The 23,544-nt window shown below is 47.2% G+C and overlaps 1 protein-coding gene across 3 annotated transcripts; it reads right to left on the reverse strand.

Annotated features, from left to right (window-relative positions):
• Positions 1 to 15: 15 nt before the first annotated feature.
• Positions 16 to 22,674, reverse strand: tp53bp1 (tumor protein p53 binding protein, 1). Of its 3 annotated transcripts, none has more exons than XM_076287110.1 (30): positions 22,591 to 22,674; positions 21,606 to 21,819; positions 21,117 to 21,204; positions 20,906 to 20,978; positions 20,556 to 20,614; positions 20,176 to 20,247; positions 19,576 to 19,624; positions 19,035 to 19,168; positions 18,716 to 18,842; positions 18,224 to 18,303; positions 17,776 to 17,951; positions 16,181 to 17,576; positions 15,454 to 15,570; positions 14,914 to 15,111; positions 14,548 to 14,614; positions 12,880 to 12,969; positions 10,888 to 11,257; positions 10,705 to 10,773; positions 10,409 to 10,561; positions 9,079 to 9,317; positions 7,993 to 8,130; positions 5,697 to 6,064; positions 4,994 to 5,185; positions 4,443 to 4,637; positions 3,279 to 3,353; positions 2,596 to 2,796; positions 2,078 to 2,172; positions 1,170 to 1,366; positions 774 to 907; positions 16 to 511 (listed from the first exon to the last, which is right to left on the reverse strand). In XM_076287110.1, exons 2-30 carry the CDS (start codon positions 21,783 to 21,785, stop codon positions 327 to 329), a joined length of 5,517 nt encoding a protein of 1,838 aa, XP_076143225.1. In that variant the 5' UTR covers positions 21,786 to 21,819; positions 22,591 to 22,674; the 3' UTR covers positions 16 to 326. The 3 variants fall into 3 exon arrangements, with proteins under 3 accessions (XP_076143225.1, XP_076143224.1, XP_076143226.1); XM_076287109.1 differs by having other exon boundaries at positions 20,556 to 20,617; XM_076287111.1 differs by lacking the exon at positions 7,993 to 8,130 and having other exon boundaries at positions 20,556 to 20,617.
• Between the last annotated feature and the right edge of the window lie 870 nt (positions 22,675 to 23,544).

The raw sequence follows: 23,544 nt of genomic DNA on the forward strand, positions 1-23,544 counted from the left end.
AAAACACCAAAAAGGTAAAAATGAAACAGATCACAATTTATTACGGCATAAAAACAGACAGGTTAAAACTATGTACATGAGACATGCTCCACCGCTAACACCTCAGTGCATGCTCACAAGAAGGTTCTCAGAACATGAGAGCGTATCTGGGATCAGGCCTCTATGACCCGACCCCATCACAATGCACTACGGATGAAAATACATGAACTGATCCTAGGCCAGCAGGGCTGTGGCCTCTCCAAGACACTGTTGAACACATTCGAAAGAGCAGCTGATGTTGAGTTAAGGGGGGGTGGGGGGGAAGGGGTTTACAGTAGTTCAGAAGTTCATAGGTCGTAGTCATGGCAATACTGGGGATCACTGGCGTAGTCCTGGCGTTCTCCAACGATCAGGCTCTGGACGAGCCACTCCAGGGAGACCACTGGCAAGGAGCGGGAGCTCGCACGCTTCACCACCGCAGAGGGGCAGGACCGCTCAGTCACCATCACATCAAACGTGTCGGCTGGAATGTCTACACACACACACACACACACACACAGACACAGACAACATTACGGCTTTGACAGAGGTTTCTGAACAAGTTCATTACAGTCCCAAAAATAGAAGTCGAGAAGCCAATGGGAAGTATACGCTCTAAAACCAAAGGGGTACAACAAACCTTTCTATGATGAATGTGTTTAAAAAAATGTTGGACTTAACATTTGCCGGTCATTTAAATATCAAATTAGGAGCTCTATTTTATAAGACTAATAAAGTGAGGCGGAGTCCTGTACCGGTGTCCTCCTCTCCTTTCTGCTGCTTCACGCTACTCGCTCCACTCAGCTTCAGCAACTCCCCCCAGAGGTCTGCCGAGCCCGCGAACACCAGCAGGACCCTCAGGCTCTTAAACGGGCTGCAGCGTGGATGCCTGTCCAAAATTACAGACATGATTTTTACACCTCATATCACAAAGTACTGTAACCTTCCTATAACACTGGTAACATAGCTAAAATATAGATGACAAGTTCAAATGTGTAATAATTCATCATCTTAGACAAGTATTTAAAATGATAAAACAAGGTGGTGAAAGATTTTATACATGGATTCTATATAATATTCATTTCATTATTTCATTCATTATGAATATCATTTTACAGCCGTCACTGACAGGGTGGCACTGCCATCCTCACCACTCTACTATGCGCTGGCTGGGTCCCATGCCAGCGGGGAGCAGGTAGTTCCTGTAGTTGAGCAGCTTCTGCTCCAGACAACTGTCCCGCACCCAGGCGTTGGACACGCACGGCACACCGCTCGCCACACACAGCAGGTACTTCCTGGTCCGGCAGTGCTGATCCGCGATCAGCAGGCTCTGATAGGCCGCTTTACACTACAAAGAGGCCAAGGTGGCTCAGGTTAATGATGCGAGCAATAAAGAGATCTCTCTATATAGGGGCTTAACACTACTGGTATAGTTGGCTCATTATAGGGATGATTCACAGTGGTACTGTGCTTTAAGAAACGTCACCTATGGCATAATTATAGTTACACGGCATAGTTACACACTAGATGCTTTTTTCCACCCCTCAAGCCTTAACTCATATTTTTTGAAAAATATGTTTTAATGGGCTACGTGTAGGATTTTTGAGTTTAAAACGTTCAAAAATAACATGGAAATAACAACAGAATGAGAAGAAATAGCCGTTTTTGGTTATATTTGTTGCCTGGATACCCACTAAAGCTAGCATGCTAACCAGCTTCATAATATGGCTTTGTACCTCAACATGCACTACATCGATAATATAGTCATTGGACACGTGCCATCATGGGCCTCTGGGACATTTCAGTTTTAACAGTAAAATATGTTTGACTGAAGACAAGTTTCTTGTGCCAAATGTAACTTTCAGAAAAAGTATCAGCACAGGTTATAAAACAACGTGCCCAACAGTGTGACATTCTATTGCCAGACAAACATCACAGTCTCAACACTTCCAACTGAGCCCCACTAGTCTCCTTGTGCCTGACAGAACCCATTACCCAAGCCCGGCTAACGGAGCGGGCCAGCCGGAGCCGATGCCTGACAGCAGCCTGTGTGACTCACCTGCTCCTCGTTGAAGTCGGGCAGGACGAGGCCCCCTCCCGCCTCCAGCTGGCTGACGATGTAGTGCTTGTTATAGGGAGCGGTCTGCAGGTAGTCTGAGGGCACAGCAGAGCAGAGCAGAGCTCTGAGTCAGTCCTCAATCAGCCCCTCAGCACACCGCAAGGGCACTTACAACACTGACTCAACATAGCAGCCTTAACAAACTCCTGACAAACAAAGGGATCGAGGAGTCAGGGAGACACGGGAGGGCGAACGGCACTTGACAAACTTCACTCTTAGAAGCCTCGTGAATCAAGTGATTTTAGAAGAATACAACAGAAATAATGACTTTTTTTGTATGATTAAAAGATTTTCTTTTCTTTATGATACTGGTCAGATGGCCCCTGTCCATGTCATCAGAAAATCTGATTGGACGGTTCCGCCACTGCAGAACGTGTCCAACACACAGGTCATTTTCTTCATCCCAGGCAGGATATACGTATCTTAAACTTAAGGACCGTCCACCATGGAGCACTGACCTTCCTCCTCGTCGCTGGTGGCCAGGTTGGAGAGGCGGTCGTTGACCGAGGAGGTCGTGAGCAGGAATGCGAAGCCCATGAACAGGGAGTCGCTGGTGGGGAGCGGCCCGTGGCTCGCCAGCAGGTCACTGGGGTCAGAGGGCACGTCTGTGCCGCTGCCCGAGGTGTTGCACACGCCCGTACCTGCACCGGCACGTGCACCTGCACACTCAACGTAAATGGAATAGTAAGCACAATACAAAACAGTAAGGACAGCAGAAAGATAAAGCATCACTTTATGCATTTCCTGTAAAAAGCAACTGCTGTGCTTCCATGGTAGTACAAAAACAGTGTTTAAGGTTAATTCATTAATTCATTAATCAATGTGTCTATTTGTACAAATTGTAACTGACAACTGTCACAGAGCTGTAGGTTTTCATAGTCCAGTGACAAGTTATCAAATAGAACAAAAACTAGTCTCTATAATAACTAACAAGCAGTTTCAAAATGTCACAAATTACATTGTTCAACAGTGTTTTCTACACCTATGTATTACTTCAATTCAACACTGTGAAAGTTTAAAATGATCCAATGTGTTAACATATCAGGGGGCAGATACACACAGGCCTCAGCTCAGCAGAGATCGCTAACTGACCTCTGAAACGATTAAACAGTGCGTCACACCCAGAAAAACATGAACATACCGTGGCTGGCCAGGTGGTCACCAGCATCACTTCCCGAGGTGTTGCCCACAGCCGTACCTGCAGCAGCACGCGAACCTACCCACACACACACACACACACACACACACACACACACAGAAAGTATAATGAGGACGAGTGAAATGTGAACTCAGCATTACAAGTAACACACACCAGCACCCCACTGACCACAGAGAGAGTGGACAGACCCGGAGGTGGCGATGGTGACTCAAGCAGTGAGCAACACAGTGAGTGAGTGTGTGTTTGCCTCCTGAAGTGAGTGAGTGTGTGTGTGTTTGCCTCCTGAAGTGAGTGAGTGTGTGTGTGTTTGCCTCCTGAAGTGAGTGAGTGTCTGTTTGCCTCCTGAATAATGGGGTGCCACCTGACCTCATTATTTCTGACCTCATTAGGGGGTACTGCCAAGCGCAAGAGTCTCACATAGACCTTGAGAATTTACTTCACCTCAGCAAGCTGCCACCAGAGCCGCTGACACTTGCGCATGTACTCGTACGCATCCATCTTGATGTACTTAAGAGCTGGATGTGGCCGTTAATGAGCCAAATGGTGAAAATAAACATTGAAAACAGACAAATAATGATGTCCACCGTGCCTCACTTCCCCTCTATAGACGGTGCTCCCCCTGATGGTCACAGTGTGCTGTGGACGGTTGTAACATACCCATTCCTTCCAGCTTGAGACTGTGAGTGATGTCGGACGTCGCACTAAGAGCAGGCCATTCTTTATCTCACAGAGTTTTCTCACACAGTAGATTACAATTTCTCTCTCATGTTTAAAAATTGATATCAGGGAAATCGGCACAAGAACACTTTTCACAGCGCCATCATGAATCTAATCTTACACAATGTTGGTCTAAAATAGCCTCGCTAATCAATATTGAAAATGAAAACATCAAGGAAAACATTAATCTACAATGTTAAAATACACAACATAAATATCTAAAACTCATTAAAAAGTGCTACAGCAAATGGTTAGATTAATGGAATTCTGCTTCTCATCAGTAATGGGCAATGTACAAATACAACAGCTGATAAAACAAGATTTTAAAATGCCGAAGACCAAAGAGGAAACTGAAATCTATGTCCACTTGATAGGAAGGACTGTTGTAGGGAAGGTCACTTGTCTCTCTTCACTCATCCGTCTCCATACCGGCTTTGTTGGGGCCAGACTTGCGCCCCCTTTTGGCGGGTGTCCGCTCTGCACGCTCCTCCTCAGTGGAGCTCATCAGCTTCCTCTTCCCAGAAGGCCCGGGGGTCCGTGGGCTGTCGCTGCCGCTCCGACTTGGGGTGTTCACTCCTGGCCCCGTGTTGCCACGGCGACGGCGCTTCCCATCCACCAGATTATCTGTTTATGTAAAGAAACAAATGACCACTAACGGCATTATAATGTGATGACTGTGCGAATGAAACACAGTGTTTCCCATACATTGATTTATTTGTGGCGGCCCACCACAATATCAACATTGACCACCACACAATGATTTTCCTGGTTGTACTAAATTGTGCTAAAATCTGGTTAGCATCATAACCACGCTGTGCTAATTTCTTAAAAACTGTTGCATTCAAGTTAATTCTGCAAACCAACCACCACAAATGGAATTAAATTCTCTGGAAAACACTGAAACACTAATCTACAGTTTATAGATATTCATATTCACACACCAGACCCAAACCTGCTCTCTGCACTCAGCCACTACCTACCCAGACTGATGTCGGCCGCTTTGGTGAGGGGGGTGAGGGGCTCGGAGGGGTCGAGGCCGTAGTGCTCGCGTAGCTGGCTGCCCTGCTCCATGGAGAGGATGACAGAGGCCCTGCTGTACCATTGCTGTTGGCCCTCCCGTTCCACACAGTACTGCAGCTCCCTGCCCACCGTCTTATGGTTTTTAACCACACCTGAGACACAGACACACACACACACACACACACACACACACACACACACACACACACACACACACACACACACACACACACACACACACACACACACACACACACACACAGACACAGACACAGACACAGACACAGACACAGACACAGACACACACAGACACAGACACACAGACACACAGACACACAGACACACACACAGTTAGTGTACATATAACTAGACTTGTGCGGTCCTCATTTAAATCGTTGTTGGAAACAGTTGTGAAGGATAATCTAGGATAATCTTAAATCTTAAAATTATCTTACTTAGAGTGTAATTATTAGGAGTCAACACACCTGTGACAACTCTCTAAATTTACAACAGTTGGATTGTTGTTGGATTTGACCAGACATCATACTTTACAATATTCAGATGCCAGGTACATACACCATTTAAATACACAACCATATTCATATCAAAATGTCTGCATACTAAATCATTTTGTTTATTTTATGTCTGATCACATCTGCTTACCAGTGAGGAAGTATTCATCCTCAGATATTGCGGTGACCTCTGTCTCCGTGGGGATGGGGTCACACAGCAGCACGTCCCGGCCCTGCACCTCACACTCGTAGCCGTCGTCGAAGAGCAGCCGGAACCTTCCGGCGCCCAGGTCGCTGGTGATGCGGCCCGAGTAGAAGTAGCCGTTGGAGGACCACTTGGCCACCACCCGCAGGCCCACCAGGCTGCTGTCGGACGAGGCCCCCCCAGCGCGGGCGGAGGGTCCTGGAGGGGGTGTTGCAGCACGCCCTCTAGAGGTGACACGGGTGAAGCGCTCCTCCTCCTCCTCTGGAGAGGAGAATGGTCCTCGCTGGACGTTGTTGGCTCCGGCCCGACCACCCCTTTGGGAATGAAGAGGCGAGTTTCAACATAGTGAAACTGATAGAGGACATGCAGCTCAACACACACACACACACACACACACACACACACACACACACACACACACACACACACACACACACACACACACACACACACACACACACACACACACACACACACACACACACACACACACACACACACACACACACACACACACACACACACACAAACACGTAACGTAATCTTCAAAATCACACATCTCATGAAAAATGTCTAACCACAACTGCACACACATAAGCATTGATACATACTGACCAAACCAAAACTCATTATTGCACACTAAGGCATACCTTAAAAATACATCTAGAGGGCCTTCAGATATTTAACTTTGTAATCTTACTAGAATTCACAAGTGAATTCATCCTTAAAGGACAATTCCGGCGCAAAATGAACCTAGGGGTTAATAACACATGTGTACCGAGTTCGACCGTTCGCTGGGATTTGTTTTCATGCTAGTCGAATGTGACCAGTTTTATTGCAAACCGCTTATTAGCGTTAACGCTAGCCTTCGGGGCACACGTACAGAGAAAGAAATCGCTATTTCTATACCATTAACAAGGCTCAAAATAGCCCCACACTTACACAGTAGCATAATGAGGGTCTCTACATGTAAACCGAAGCATTGAGAACTTTGTAAGTGTACAGGCAGTTTATTAAAAAGAAACACATTACCGTTGACGTCTGGTTCACATACAGGCAGGCGCCTTGGTTACAACTGGGATGTGAAGTGAATCTCGGGTGAAACGTTGTTGCAGAAGGACTGTGCAAACGAGAAGCACTGAACGCAACAGGAGACATAAGAGATGGCAGGTTATTTGAACGAATTTGAAGACATCAAGGATGAACCCTTATTGGACGTCCTTATCTTTTCGAGTCGGAATACCAACGAAGAGCTGCGGGAGCTCCGTGAAAGGGCTATGAGAGAGAGAGCTAGAAGCTGTAGTCAATACCACACACAGGCGGCGGCGATCCATAGGCTACCAGAGGGACATGGATCCACTAAGTAAGTAGCCTACACTACACAAGTTATGTTACATCGGAGCTATTATTTCTGATAGGCCTATATTGAGCAAATTACGTTTGATTTTAGTTCACATCGCCTGCCTGTATATGTGAACCAGACGTGAACGGTAATGTGTTTCTTTTTAATAAACTGCCTGTACACTTACAAAGTTCTCAATGCTTCGGTTTACATGTAGAGACCCTCATTATGCTACTGTGTAAGTGTGGTGCTATTTTGAGCCTTGTTAGTGGTATAGAAATAGTGATTTATTTCTACTGTACGTGTGCCCCGAAGGCTAGTGTTAACCGCTAATAAGCGGTTTGCAATAAAACTGGTCACATTCGACTAGCATGAAAACAAATCCCAGCGAACGGTCGAACTCGGTACACATGTGTTATTAACCCCTAGGTTCATTTTGCGCCGGAATTGTCCTTTAAATGCAATTTATAATGATGAGGATGATGAAGATGAGGAATTAATACAGAATAAAAGTGAGTAAGGTCTAACAGTGCGGGTGCAGAGGCACTGACCAGTGAGGAGACACGGAGAGAGGAAGAGCACAAACAGGAGGAGGAAGAGGAGGAGGAGGAGGACGAGGAGGGTGGGTTAGTGCAGTGAGAAACTCATCTGGATGTGATCAGAGCCATGGGGCGTCAGGATGGAGGAGGAGGACAATCAGTGTGTGTGTGTGTGTGTGTGTGTGTGTGTGTGTGTGTGTGTGTGTGTGTGTGTTTGATTACCCTCATGTGCCCTCATCTAAACTATGATTTCCTTCAATCACAATCTTGGTAATCAGTCACTGATGTACAACCACACACACACACACACACACACACACACACACACACACACACACACACACACACACGGTCCCCTCACCTGCTCTGAGGGCTGCGTGAGGGGGGTCTGCCTCGCCGTGACCGGCCACGAGGTGTGACCGGGGTCAAAGGGCGCGACCCCTGCACTCTGGCCTGCTCAGAGACAGGCCTCTGCAGCTGCTTGCGCCCCCTCCTGGGGCTGAGACACAGACACACACAGACACACACACACACACAGGTAGCAGGTCAACACACCCACAGACATCAAAACAGAATGTCTGTACTTCAATTCGCTTACTTCTGTGAGCCCTGGCCACTTGTTGAAATGCCAAATGTCTATACTTAAGAGTTTGTTTGAAAGGTTACACGGGATCCTGCATTCGCAGAGAGCACCTTCAAATGCATGGAATGTGCTCTTTAGTCTGGGGAAAAGATCACCCGACAAAAGAAAGTGATCTAAGCTACTCTTTGACATCCAAAATATAAATAGCTTCTTTAGGGTTCACATTGAATCCTCTACACATCACAGCTGCACAAGAATACAGAGAGGAGTCAGAGGGGCCGTCAGATGTACAATCATCACAGCATCAGACTAGAAGTCTGGAGACTACAAGAAACAGCAGAGGGAGAGAAGCTAGTGAACTGTAGGAAAATTAGGAAAATACAACACTAGCAAGAAGAGAGAGTGTTAAATGGTTATTCATGCAAAACCCTACAGACACAACAACATCAAGGCTGCAGATCAATATGCACTTCTGCTTGTCCCAGTAAACCTCATTTCTTCACAGTTACTCTTTAGATCCCAGGAAGAACAGTGCAGTTGGTCAGGTGATATGAGGATCCTGATCAGCTAAACTAAATTAGGCTAAAGAATTTACAGAGGAAGTTATGAATGTGTATCTTATGCAAATCATCTCTAAAAAATAGAAACTAAACTAAAATAGGCTAAAGAACTTACAGAGGAAGTTATGAATGTGTATCTTATGCACATCATCTCTAAAAAATAGAAACTAAACTAAATTAGGCTAAAGAACTTACAGAGGAAGTTATGAATGTGCATCTTATGCAAATCATCTCTAAAAAATAGCTCAACCACCCGGTGAGTTTGTACGGAAGACTAAAAAGCCCTCAGGCACAGCAGGCTCACCTCCCCGACCTGCCAGCCCCGCGGCTCGTGGGCATGATGAAGTCAGGGTGTCGGCCAGCACTGGTGCCCGCCCCTGCACCCGCACCCATGCTGCCCAAGCTGCTGTGGGTCAGGCTGGACGCTTTGGACGAGAGCGAGCTGATGTCCGCCAGGTCACCGGAGGTCATGGAGCTGCCGGTACGTGAGGGCGAGAGGTCACTTTCCAGCACACGGCAGTCAACCACAGGCTCCTCTGACTCCTGTTAAACATACAGAAAGAGAATTTAGACAGAACTTCAACTCTTGTAGATACAATTACACACAACACACAAACTACAGTAAACACACATAATGCACAGTGATAGAAAGACACAAACTACAGTAAACACTAGGGGTGTAAAGATTAACCGATAGGTATCGGTATCCGTTTTTAACGTGTAAGATACGGCTACATCGATATGTGAAGCCCCGTATCGGAATAAAACTGAAATGAACCGGTCGTTATATCGATTTACTTGTTACGAATCGGTTCACAATCTTTTCTGCTCGCTCAGACTCTCATTTACGTTGCAAGCAGCGCATTCATCCCACTTCCTGTTTTGAAACTACACGTGGCACGGATTTGTGGGTAATGCAGTTCGTTTTGGGCTACATTCATTGCCCAAAGTTGTCAAAGGACTTCATTACCCATGCATCTACTGCAACTTAAGCACGTGACAACTCGCACTCGGTCGTTTGTTTGACAGTTTTTACTCTTTTGTTTTTCAAAATCCAGCGCGAAATTAAACACTTACTATAGCATTTTCTAAACGGCAACGATAGTCTGTAGAGTAGCCTTACGCTTGATGAAGGGATTTCCTTAATGTTAAAGAATAATTTGTCCCTTGCTGCTAAAACTATGCTTTTGTATGTTTTTGCCTTATTAACATGACTATGATAATTGATAATATAAAATTAATCATGTCTTTAACATGAGATTCACACCCCTAGTAAACACACATACTGCACAGTGATAGAAAGACACAAACTACAGTAAACACACATACTGCACAGTGATAGAAAGACACAAACTACAGTAAATACACATACTGCACAGTGATAGGCAGAGACAATAAAAATATGCATACAAAGAAGATGATGATTTATATTGAGAGAGAATAAAGTGTTTTCCATAATTTCCATAATTCAGAATGAAAGACATAAAATAATATGAAAACATGCAAGAAAAATAAGCACACAAAAACAGATGAATATAATAATTTAAGTTGAAAAGACACAGTTAACATTAATAGTTATGAGTTATTAAGAGTTGTGCGTGGCCATTAAGAGTTGTGCGTGGCCTTGTCCTCACCTCTGTGACCTTGCGGTCCACCTCACGCCCGTCCTCGTAGTACACGTCTGTGATGATGCGCGTGACTGTAGTTCGCACTTCCTGGGTGGTGCGCACATGCCTGCGCATGCGTACTCCCGGAGGGGGACGAGGAGGGGACAGCTCTGGTAACCCCTACACACACACACACACACACACACACACACACACACACTTAGTCTCAAGCAGATAGTACCAGAGCGTTATGGCCTAGATCTGAATTGAAGAGACTGAGATGGTATGTATGGGAGGGAGAGTGTTTGTGTTGGTTTGCATACTCTGCCAGATGAGTTGTGTGCTCCTGCTGCATCAAAGCTGGTCTGCTGGGAGACAGCCCTCAGGTGAGACTGAAACGTACACACAATTCAAACGCATCAACATGAGATGTTGGTCTTTACACTTTGCGGCTCTAGTGGAACCAGTTACTGTGACGTATATAATCCTATATAGTGTGTTCTCACCTTATTGGGAGTGTTGCTGGTAGAGGCAGGTACCTCAAAGCTAGTCTGCTGGGACACCGCCCGCTGTCTAAGGGGAGTTCTGGGCGGGGTCAGCTCTGCCCCGCCCACCTGTGCTGATTGGCCAGCGTCTCCCTGTGGCGTCCCAGTCGGGCCGTGCTTAACTGGACTCTCGGACGCAGCCCCATTGGCCTGCTGGGAGAGCCGTCCCAGGGTTCCATTACCCACGGTGCTCCTCTGTGACGCAGGAGAGAGGGGCTGCGATTGGTGGGCTTCCTGGCTGTTCTGGGTGCTGGTAATCAGGGGGCGTGGTCTCGACTCTGAGTCCTGAGAGTCTCCGCCCAGCCTCTGGGAAGAGTTAAACAAACCTCCACTAGAGGGCGAGAGGGAGGGAAGGAGGGAGGGAGGAAGAGAAAAAGATAGATGGAGGGAAGAGGAGCAGATGAGTGGAGGGAGGAAAAAAGGTGCTATTTTTCACATCAGAACATCCTGTACATGTGGAGCATCCCCCCCCTCCCCCCCCTCCAGCCCTGCACTCTGCTCTGGTGAACAGCAGGAGTCCAAGCCCCACTCCTCAGATGGGAAACAGCACACACAAACTGACAGCATTAAAGGGAAACTCCGGTCTGACAACAACCTAGAGTATATACTGTATGTGGATGAAAACGAGTGTAAATTCTTGTTGTGACCAAACTGACATCAATCGGTGCCCAAATATGCATTTCCAACTACACCTCAACTCCAACTACACCTCAAAAGATCTTACAGTTGGTGTAGTACCCTCCCTGAAATACTGTATCCCATGTTCATTCTCTCCTCTCTTTCTCGGTTTCTTTTTCCTTCCCTTTTTGTACTCCTGGTTTCTCAAGGCCAGCCAGAGGCTAGAGGAGCCCAAAATAGACACCCAGAGAGGAGAAGTGGGTCAGAGAGAGAGAGACGCGAGGGAGAGAGAGAACAACACAAGTAATGCAAGAGGACAACATCGCACAATGAAAATACAGGATGAGCAGAGAAAGAGAGAGAGATAGAGAGACAGAGAGAGAGAGAGAGAGAGAGAGAGAGAGAGAGAGAGAGAGAGAGAGAGACACACCAAGGAGACACACATGCTGCGCTGTGCTGGACTGGGGCGCGTTTCCCAAAACCATAGTTGCTAACCTGTTAGCAATTTAGTTGGCTGGCAATTGGAAATTGCATTGCAACCAAAGTTGCCAACTTAGTTAGCAACTATGGTTTTGGGAAACGCGCCCCTGGTGGGTAGAGAGAGCTGGTTGGCCATAGAGAAGAACAAGGCAGTAGAGAGATTCCATGCAGAATCATAAGCATCTTACTGGACCATAAAACCAGCTGCAGTGTTCCCACTTTATGAGAGAGAGAGAAGACTTGAGACGTGCCCTATTAAACACACACACGCACACGCACACACACACACACGCACGCACGCGCGCACATGCACACACACTTCTTGAGTCTCAGTGACCCTGTGCTCTTGACCTCACTTCACCCTGTCTAGAAATATATGGCAGCGTGGGAGCTCTATTTATATACACACATCTCATACTTCCACTCATCAGGACCTGGCAGTGAAGAGACACCCTGTGATTGAAATCTGAGATCAGAAAATGCCATGAGCCACAACGCTACACATATCAGCATCAAACTATAGCAACAGTCTCCATGCTCAGGACTGAGCTTGTGCATCATTAGAGTCCATGTGATGTTAGCAGGGTCCATGGGGAGGGGTGATGTTGGCAGGGTCCATAATGGGGGGGGGGGGGGGTGATGTTGGCAGGGTCTATAATGGGGGGGGTGATGTTGGCAGGGTCCATAATGGGGGGGGGGGGGGGGGGGGGGTGATGTTGGCAGGGTCTATAATGGGGAGGGGTGATGTTGGCAGGGTCCATATGGGGAGGGGTGATGTTAGCAGGGTCCATATGGGGAGGGGTGATGTTGGCAGGGTCCATAATGGGGAGGGGTGATGGTGGGGAGGCGCGGTACCTGAGAGGAGCAGAGAGAGCGCTGGGCTGGACCTCCTCTTCAGCCTCCTCCTGCCGGTGGACCTCACGGACACGACTGAACACAGACGGACTGAGAGAGGGAGAGAGAAAGAGAGAAGAGATTTAACTGACTGAAAAGATATACTGAGACCTATGATCAGAACGAAAAAATAACTGAACAGCAGACCAGAAAAGAGATATGACCCTTTCTATTTGTCTCGTAAATCCGCCGCACAAGTTGGAAAGTGTAAATTACCCAGCTTTCTTGCGGCATCTCACGCAGGCACGCCCCCTTTACCTCGGAGTACTCGAGGGTACCCCGAGGTGGCCGTACGACCTTACGACAAACACGGCTGCGCCCATAGTTGAGATGAGATGACATGTATTTTCTTTGCATTTGTACTGTGTTGGTCAGTTTAATGTTGATGCAATGCTCTTACACACTAGATTATATTGCTGCTTCAATCCGGTCACCAATTCATGCATTGCACGGTCTTGCTGTGCGTGCAATACAATGTACAATTTGTTTTCCAGCCGGTTAGCTAGAGGCTACATGTAGCACAAAACAATAACAATGACTAGCCTCCTGCTAATGCCCCTCGTGACTCGAGAGAAACGCGACAGCACTGAAATTGATATAGGTGAAATTGAGTTACTAAAAAAAGTTTTTATTATTAATTCACATTGACCATACCGAACAAGGGAGAATGAAGGACGTGTTGTTGTGTTCTAGACCAATGTCCAGCACCAACAAGACAGCAGCTGCCCTGGTGGCATCCATGTTCTTCCCAAAAAGACTACAAACCCCAGCGTTCGCGCTAGCAACTCATTCGTACACGTTGTACGGGTGGGCGTACAAGATTTACGAGTCAAATGGAAAAAGCCAATAGACTAGCATTGTGGGCTCCAGAGGTGAGGGGCAGACGCCTTTCATTGTGCCCACTAGCTGATAAAGTGTTCAACCTTGAATCAGATATTTCAACTGCTGATGTGAAGGACATGCCAAGGTTACTCATTGCTGTGTGACTAACAAACCGAAACTTGGGGCAACACAAAATGGCAGTTCAAAATGAAGCTCCACAGTGGTTGACTAGAAATCAATGACACGGTGTTGTACATGCTACACTGACACTTCTCTCTGCCCCTACCCTCGGACTCCTGCAGAGACACGAGAGCAGCGCTAACAGGCTCTTCTTGTTATCTGTCCACACGCATCACAGCACCCCGGCGGCCTCTGAACGTGTGAAAGAACAATAAAACAGGTTTCACCTCAGCAGTTCCTTCTTGTCTGCCTCCTCCTCCCCCCAAACCCCCCTCTTCTCTCCCTTCATCGACTCAAGAAGGTTTAAAAGCAATTAAGGCGGCCCTGATTTCCTCACAATGTCTTATCTGCGTGTAATTGCTCGCATTTGTTTTCTGTCTGGGACAGTTAATCTCTGTGCTGGCAAGAGGGGGACAGATGACAGAGAGCCTGGTGCCAAGAGGCAGTGGCAGCCTATTGCTCTGACAGTGATTCAGCAGTGATTCAGCAGAACAGATAAGAGAGGGAGGGAGGGAAGGATGGAGGGAGGGAGGGAGGGAGGGAAAGATGGAAGAAGAGGGAACAAGAGAGAGCTCTAAAATCATAGCCCACACAAATGACATCTTGCGCATAGCAACTGCGGGTTACCTAGCTACTGCCTTGGCAACAGTGGTAGCCTTGACAACAGAGCCATCATCATCTGATAATAGGGGTTCTGGAAGACATTTAAAAAGCACACAGATCAATGAAAAGGGTTATCACTCGCATAGACACACAAACACAGGTACACACACTGCTCTTTGTACTCCAAGTAGCCAGTCTGTTTAAGGTCATCTAAGGATTTACATCAAACTGTTTTCTTTCCACAGAAGTAACATCATATTTGCATATATCACAACTTGTTAACACAAGGTACAAGGACTTGCAATGGTCCCTGGCTCCCTTTTCTCTGTAAACAAACAGCCCCCTCGGCCCATCTCTTACTGTAAACAGCCCCCTCGCCCCATCTCTTACTCTGCAGACTGAAGCGCTCCGACCCCGAACTCCCCTCCTCCACTGGGGTCACCAGCTTCATGCGCAGACTCAGTTTCCCAGAGGCCTCGGCGGTGGCGGACGGCTCCTCCGCGCTCTCCTCGGCCATGATCTCGCTGTCCGCCATGGAGGTCTCCCTGGTGACGTCCCCTTCTGACGCCTCAGAGAATGAGGTCATCTCTGCGACGGCGACAAAATAAATAAACAAGTGAATAAATAACTAACGCGGATCTGACACAGTAGCTGATCGATAACAGACTAATAACTCATTCATTGCAGGCCGGCTGAGCCACTGAAATCACACACACACATATGCCAGTAGAGGGGCGAGGAGACTGTCAGCAGTGCAGCTCGCTGCCGAATAAACACAGATGTGATTTGTTATGCAACAGACCTTTAAAGGCTGACAGAGGAAGAGAGTGAGATGGCAAGAGCGAGAGAGAGAAAATGAAAGGGAATAAAAGAGCCAAAGCGAGTAAAAGAGAGAGAAAGAGAGAGAGAGCACGAGACAGAGACACCCACCAATGGGAGTGCTGTGCCTGGGCGTCTTCTTCAGCTGGGAGATGAGCGGGGGTGTCGCCGTGACAACAGGCCGGATGAGCTCCCCCTCTTTAGGTAGTGTAAAGTGGAAGGGAATATCTACAGAAAAAAATATGCAGATTGGTTAATGTGCATCAACAAATGAAAATGCAGCATTTGTTTTTGCACTTCATCAGTGAGCAGTGCCCATATCTCAGTAGTTGATCATATATTTAACAACCCCAGGCCTGTGTTAATTAGGATTCACACATGAATCATTTAGAATTTTGAAATGTTCCTGTCTCAGAGTGGCCTCTTGTTTCAGCTCATCCAGAGTTCACCAGGGAAACAACTCAGAGGACAATTACTGAGATTAACAAGATATCCATATGAAGCATGAACATAAGCTGACACAACCCAAATCGAGGTTCTGCCTACATCTTTCATTTTTAATGTAGATCAAAGAGATTAAACAGCCTGTTGCTTGTCCTGGAGAATCCTCTATGAAACAACAAGCCTATTTTGACACAGTGGAGGAAGATCAGGTTGGACACCTGGGTTAAGATAAGGTTTGTTTTATTGTATAACAAAAGAGCTGAAAGGGGCCAGTTGGGGGTACAGTGAGGAACTACAATGCTCATTCTCAAATATCTTTTGTAATCATGCAAAACTATTTGCCTCTACACATTTGGTCAGCTTTCTGTAACAGAGGGCAATCCTCCTCACTCACCCCCGGAGCTGTCGCTCAGGCCCTGGGACTGGGAGCGGCGCGGCCCTGGGTCTGCTCTGGAGCCCCTCTCAGGCTGAGAGAGAGAGCCCTTCCCCGGGGAGAGGCTCTTCTCCAGCTCCTTCCTCCCTCGCTCTGGGCTGCTGAGGCCTGGAGTGGGCTGTGATGCGGTCACCGTCCTGTCCTTGTCCTTCTCCTTCTGCTGCTGCTGCTGGCTCACCTTCTGGCTCTTCTGTGGACTAGAGGGACTCGCAGAGCTGGCTTGGGCCGCTTTGGTGTGCTGAGGACCGGGCACCAGCTGCTGAGTCTCCAGCTGGTCTTGGTCCTCCTCCATGGGCTCTGGGTCAAAGTTCTGACTCTGGGAGAGAGCCAGGCAGAGTCCCAGTGAGGCTCCAGGCCCGGTTCCAACCACACTTTCCTTCTCATTCTCCTCCTCCCTTAGTTTATCCGTCTCTACCATCTCCTCCAGCGCAGGCACGTTTCTCTCTTTGCCTTGGCTGTGGCCGGAGCCCTGGGACCTCGGAGGTTGGCTGTGCTGGGTCAGTCTCTGGGATGCTGCCTGGCTGCTGGCCTGGAACTGAGACTGAGACTTGGGCTGGGATCTGTGGCTGTCAGGGACAGGTCGTGTGGCAGAGTGAACAGACAGCATGGACTGCGAGAGCGACTGGGAAGGCAAGCTAGGAGGCACCACCCCTGAATCGTCAGGGCTGGGAGAAGGCTTGGCGGCGGCAGAGCTCTCCACTCGGCCCAGCTGGGAGAGACCACCACCGGAGGGTTTGGCACGGTCCGGGGTCGCCGAGCCCTGGCTCAGGGCACGGCCTACATTCACATTGTGAGAGGCAGGCCTGGAGTGCGGATCAGGCTGAGACCTGGAGATCTCCCTCCCTACCACCCCAGCACCGGGTCTCACACCGCATGTCCCTACTCCCCCACCGGAGGCACTAGACTGGCTAGCAGCACTAGACTGGCTAGCAGCACTAGACTGCCTACCAGCAGTAGCAGCACGGCTTGGACCAGCATCACTGGTGTCCATCCCCATCGCCCCCTCAGTTGCCATCTCCTCTATCTGCGTGGCCTGGCTGTCCTCGTCCGCGTCCTCCAGGAAGCTCTGAGTCTTCTGGAAGAGGATGCTGGGCTGGCTGGTGGAGGACAGCTCCAGCTGGAAGGACACTCCCACCTCTGGGGCCTGGGAGGAGCTGGACTGGGCTGCCTGGGCCCCTTTGGACGTGTGTTTGGGCGAAGCAGCAGCAGCAGCAGGTGTGTTGCGAGGAGAAGACGTGGGGCTCGGTTTAGTGGGCAGGGTCTTCACAGCTGTAGGGGAGTTCTGGGTCTGAGAGGACGACGCCCCGTCGGCTTTAACAGTCGGCTGATCCAGACTAGGGGTGGCCACGAATATGTCCTATGACGACAGGAAACACAGCGTTTAACGGCCAGTACTGGAGTTACACTGGGGAGCTTTCTGTATCGTCTACGCTCAAAACAGCACAAATGCAGTTCTAAGCTCCAATATCGCTACATTTTTAGCCGTTTGCACTGTAAACATTTACAAACAGAGCTTCATGTTTACACACACTATTTTTTAGGCCCGGGTGGCTTACATGAGAAAACTCAGGTTGGCTGGGCAGAGATAAACTCTTGTCCAACACAAAACCAGGAGAATTCTGGGATACTGGGGTGGAAGTGGGGCGTGGCTTGAGAACAGCGCTGCTGCCTTTGGGCTTCTCTCCTCTTTGTGATTGGTTATCTTCGGTTTTGGAGATATCCATTGGTTCATCTACAGAAAGCAATGCAGATGTTTCATCTGTTACAGATGTTTAATTGCATCAACATGTAGTAATTGCCCTGGGCATACGTGTGGCTCGTATTGACCACTAATCTTTTCAGAAAGTAGGCAAATTTCAGGCAAAGAATTCCAGCCAAGGTCAGTATTATGTAAATGGAGGAAAGATAATGGCACATTTAAATTGCAAATGGCTTTTCTAATGCTCGGTTAACACACACATGAGGAAAGACATGGGGTAACGGGGCTTTTCTGATGTTAATTACCTCCAGTGGGTGAGCTGGGCACGATGAGGGGCGTCTGGCTCATCCTCTCCTGTGTGGCCGCCACAAAATCCACAGACTGTCTGTTAGCACAGACACGCACGTAACAGTCAGCTCAGGTTGACACACATTCATCACAATTAATGTGTTAGAACCAGGCTTCCTCCATTCTTACAAATGTAAAGATGTAATTGATTGTGAAATGATGGAAACAAGCATTGTCTAAGCATGAGTAAATCAACAACACTGTCCACACATTGCTTCTACCTGCACAGTTCCAGATATCTCGTATCAGGTAATTATCCGCTTTTTATGGCTCATAAAAGTCGAATTACATAAAAGTCGTCTTCACATTTGTATACACTTTGTCCAGATGGATACATTACACAGATCAATGAACACTTTCAACTGAGTACATTATTTGGCAAGGTTCTTCAATGGCAACTACTTCTGACGTTATGATGAAAGAATACCCCTTCATGTTACAGCACTTACTGGGAGAGGCTCTCCTGCACCAGAGTGCCTTGGCCAGACAGGTGGAGGAGGTGGAGGCTGTTGGCTGGGGTGGAGGTGGGCATGCAGCAGTTGACCGGTTCATTCACTGTGCTGTCAACACATGTCCCTGCACAGGTAAACATCAACATAAACATAAACATGAGCATAATCAAAGTACTCTTGTGTCTTATGTGTAGGATAAGCGGAAACACTTCCTCTCTAGATGGAAAGACAACTTCAGTTAGATGTGTTATGAAACAATGTTTTTTCCACAGGTGAACTCCAAAAATGAATCACTCAATCAATTACTGAAGCTTACCAGCTCTCCCCTCCTCCCCTTCGAACATGTCCTCCTGCGATGACACCATGTCCTCATCCTCTGTAGCCTGAGAGTGCAGCAGGGCCTGGATACTCAGCCTCTGACTCTCCCTACTGCTGGAGCTCACCTCAGACCTGGGAATGAGCGAGAGAGCAAATTAGCAGGCACAAAGGAATGAGGGACATGAGGGACAGAGGGAAGAGAAGAAATGAAAGACACAGACCAAGAGAGAGAGAGAGAGAGAGAGAGAGAGAGAGAGAGAGAACTTAGTTGGCTGGCAATGGGAAATTGCATTGCAACCAAAGTTTGCTAACTTAGTTAGCAACTCTGGTTTTGGGAAACGCGCCCCTGGTGGGTAGAGAGAGCTGGTTGGCCATAGAGAAGAACAAGGCAGTAGAGAGATTCCATGCAGAATGATAAGCATCTTACTGGACCATGCAGAATGATAAGCATATTACTGGACCATAAAACCATCTTACTGGACCATAAAACCAGCTGCAGTGTTCCCACTTTATTGCGGTCAGTATACATGTGCACATACCTTCTCAAATCCTGGCTTTGGGAGTTCCTTCCTGTTGTCTTTGTGTTGTCTGCAGGAGAAGAACTTTTATTCAGTTAAATCTAAAAAAACACAGATATTTTAATGTATTTCAGCAACTGGCAGTACTTCATATTTCTATAGGAATTTGCAGTGCTGTTGCAGCACTTTGAGGTGTGTGCTCCTGGCTGCGTGACTGCTTCTACACACAGTTGTGTTCCCGTCAACGTATGTCAGTGGGTGTTCCCGACGGTAGCTATGCAAAAGACTTGAAGAATAACCGTAATTTGATTGGCTGGTGCCGTCTGTTGTTGTCCGTCGGTGCAGCAAAAGTTCAACTTTTCGACACGAGCGACGGGAGCAACGCGATGCAACGGACCCACAATTCAGTTCGGCAACGGATGATGTAAGCCCATGTAAAGTGGAAGGGTTGCGTCTCCAGCACTGCACCGCACACAGCTGTGTGTGGGAGCCGTGAGTGTGTGCTCCTGCCTGTGTGAGTGTGTGCTCCTGCCTGTGTGAGTGTGTGTGGGAGCCGTGAGTGTGTGCTCCTGCCTGTGTGAGTGAGTGTAAGCTGGGGCAGTCTCCTCTCATTGCACTCACCACTCTTCTGCGGCTGGTCCTGAAATCCCTGGCTCTCCGACAGCTCCAGCAACCCAAACTGAGACATGCTCTCTACACACACACACACACACACACACACACGAGAGAGAGAGAGAGAGAGAGAGAGAGAGAGAGAGAGAGAGAGAGAGAGAGAGAAAGACAGAGAGGGGAGAGAGAGAGAGGAGAGAGAGTGAGAGAGAGAGAGATTTGCTGATCCATTACATGTGCAACAGGAACTACACATTTATAACAATAACCCTCTACAGTAAGTCATAGAAGTCGTCCCCCGATCCCTGACTACAAGCTTTTGCAACATGTTAAAATGTATGAGTAATGAGAACATGACCCTTGGACAGTCCATGGACAGAACAAAACACTACCTTCAGTCTGAGCACAAGTGGTGGAGTCTGCTCCTGACTCCACATCCTCCATATCAGACCTGCTGGCAAAAGAGCAGCTGTATTGAGAGGGTCAAAATCATGGAGAAATACTCAAGTGATACATGAAAGTGAAGTCATTAGTGTATATATATATATATATATATATATATATATATATATATATATATATATATATATATATATATATATATATATATATATATATATTATATATATATATATATTGTCCTGAAATAAACTGTGTACTGTCCGTCAGTCCGTGATATGCCTTGATATCACGGACTGACAATGGATAACATTTGTCCAAAACTACAATCACGTGGCCATACCTTTTTGGGTCACCTGATGTGACAATGTCAAATACTGGACTACTTTCTTGGGCCTCCAAGCTTTGGTCTGGCTCTGGAAGGACAAAACATGAAACAAAAAGACATTGTGTAGATTTCAAAGATGTCTCATGACGGCTGACCCCACCACTCATGTGTAATAAAAGAGGGATAGAAAGAGACGCAGAAGGAAAGAACACAACCGGCTACTGACCTTGGGAGACGGAGTGGTTGTTGTGGTTCCCACTGGCTTGGCTCTCCTTCTGGGAAAGTCGGTCTCGGGCAGGGGAGGAAATCAGCTCCTGTGGAAAGAGACACAACTCCCTTTATTTACCTTTCCTGTATGGATCAAGATTCACTTAGGTGATGGAGGTACAAGTGAGACCGGCAAGGGAAGTCTAACCCACCATTAGCAAGTTTATGAATGATTTACAACAATTAGTTACAATGACCATTGACAGTTACCACAATTAAGCCTAACACACATACACAACTCCATTAAATGGAAAAATATAATCTTTCGTTTTCCACAGAACCATCTCCTGTGAGAAATTCTGTAAATGGCCAATATAAGAGGCCAGTTTAGGAGAAGGGCTGAGAAAGTATGAAGCCATGAAAATATTGTTTGTTGTTTGTGGGGTCTTTTATGGCTTTGGACATAAATACAATCGCGTGGCTTCACAGAAAAACGATGCCCGCTTACCAGGACGGGACTCGGGGCGTGCGGCTGTAGGTTGGACAGGCGTTTGGCGAGCAGAGCGCGGTAGCTGCTCTCGGGGTCGTCCTCTGGCGCTAGGCTATCAGGTTGCGAGTCCTCTACGATCAGGCACGGGTTCTCGGGCTGCGGGAGACTGGAGTCCAGCTCGCTGCCACTCGGATCCATGTGGAGGGGAGGGACGAGATGATAACCGATGGGTCTGTAATCAAGGACACAATTAACATCATCAGCCTCTTTTAACAGCATCTCTAAGGTTACTCATTCAGAGTAATTTAATGGACAAACAGTTCAAGGTGGACATCATCAACATGGCAACATATTAACGCGGCGACACGTAGGTTTTCGTTCTGTGACAACAAAACGTATCCACCCGAAGTCATTTAAAAATGGAATGGCAGCTCGGGCACACGGCCAGATGTGGTGGTAGCCTAAAGTTGCAAGGGGACAGACGATTAACTCCAACGTTACACTAATCACAGAGACGTGAACAAAATTAACGGAGATACGTGCAACCGGAATGACCAGTTACAACGAAGAAATGTCAAAATCAATGTGCATGCTGCATTTGTGTTTAACCATGGCGGCATTACTACTTAACCTAGCTAGTTAGCTCGCCATGATCAAGAGTGACGTTACTGCTTTGTCTAATAGACACTATGACTGAAGATTTTTTTGCAGCAATACAACATGCATTTTCCACGAAATGTCATTCGATAGACCAGGCACAGTCGGGTTTTATAGTGCAACTGTCTATAAATAGTCGGGTCGGTTGCAAGTGGTTTTAATGATATGGCCCAGTTGATCATCTAGCAATCTAGCATATATGTGCTAGCGTTAGCTAAATTAGCATAAAACGAGTTTGTTATGTCCAGCAACACCACAACAAAAATACTTCTGCAGAATGACCTAATAGCATGGATGTTTGCCAGTATCTGGTTTCATGCAATGGAGAAAATTGTCATCATCATACCTCCCAAATCTGACGATTACAGGAAGCCCATCACGTTTTGGACACCGCACCAAGTTCTTTACTTAGGTTCATGCCCACTTTTTCTCTTGCTTCGCGGGAAACTATTGAAGACGCCGCGCTATGATTGGCCTATTGCGTCGTTGTAAAGCATAGATGAGAGACTCACCCTCCTATTGGCCTACAGTACGGCAAAGGCGGTGCTATTTGCAATGTTTACCTTCCACAGTCATTGTATCACTACATGCCCAGAATGCGCTAAAGAACTGTGGTGGCATCTTGGTGTAATCCTACAGTGGCTATATGGACAATATACCAATCAGGTCCCTTCCAGCGCGATGCAATGACTATATTTACACATTTGCTGAGTGTACACAGAGTGTGAAACAATGAGAGAACTAAAAGATACACGAAATAAGAAAAAATGGGTCAAATAGGGACATGGTCTGGTCTGGTCAGTATAGCCTATGCTGCTTATAATGGGGAACGCAATGTCAGGACTTAGGTTAGGCTCCATCCTGCACAGAAAGATTTGTTTTGTCCCCCATAACTTTGGGCCTCACAACCAAGACAAACTACAGTACCCTACAGTTGCCAATAAAACAGCTTGTAATATTCTCCTATGACACCCCATAAAGTTGGAGAATACAAAGCAAGGGATTTAAGGCCGTTGTTCCAGTTTAGATGGTGAGCAGGTTAACTTGTGATATTTGCATAAAATCCATGAATATTCAACAAGACCCTGCCTACTTGTTAACAACGCTTTGCTCTGCCTCCGCCCTTCCAGTGCTGGAGATTCACATTTTCACAAGCCTACAGTGCGTGACAGAATATGAAGCAAGATCTTGCCGAAAACATGCGGGAATCGCTATGTATAATGCATGTCTGCTTAAGCATCCACACAAAATGTTGTGCAAACAGGAAATGTGTCAAAGTAAATCAGCGAAGGTTTTGTTG

This window comes from Alosa pseudoharengus, unplaced genomic scaffold (assembly GCF_046254945.1).
Source record: "Alosa pseudoharengus isolate Yale_2024_CS ecotype anadromous, Long Island Sound unplaced genomic scaffold, YU_APseudo_1.1 YU_APseudo_1.1_scf_16, whole genome shotgun sequence".
In the NCBI taxonomy this organism is placed as follows: domain Eukaryota; kingdom Metazoa; phylum Chordata; class Actinopteri; order Clupeiformes; family Clupeidae; genus Alosa; species Alosa pseudoharengus.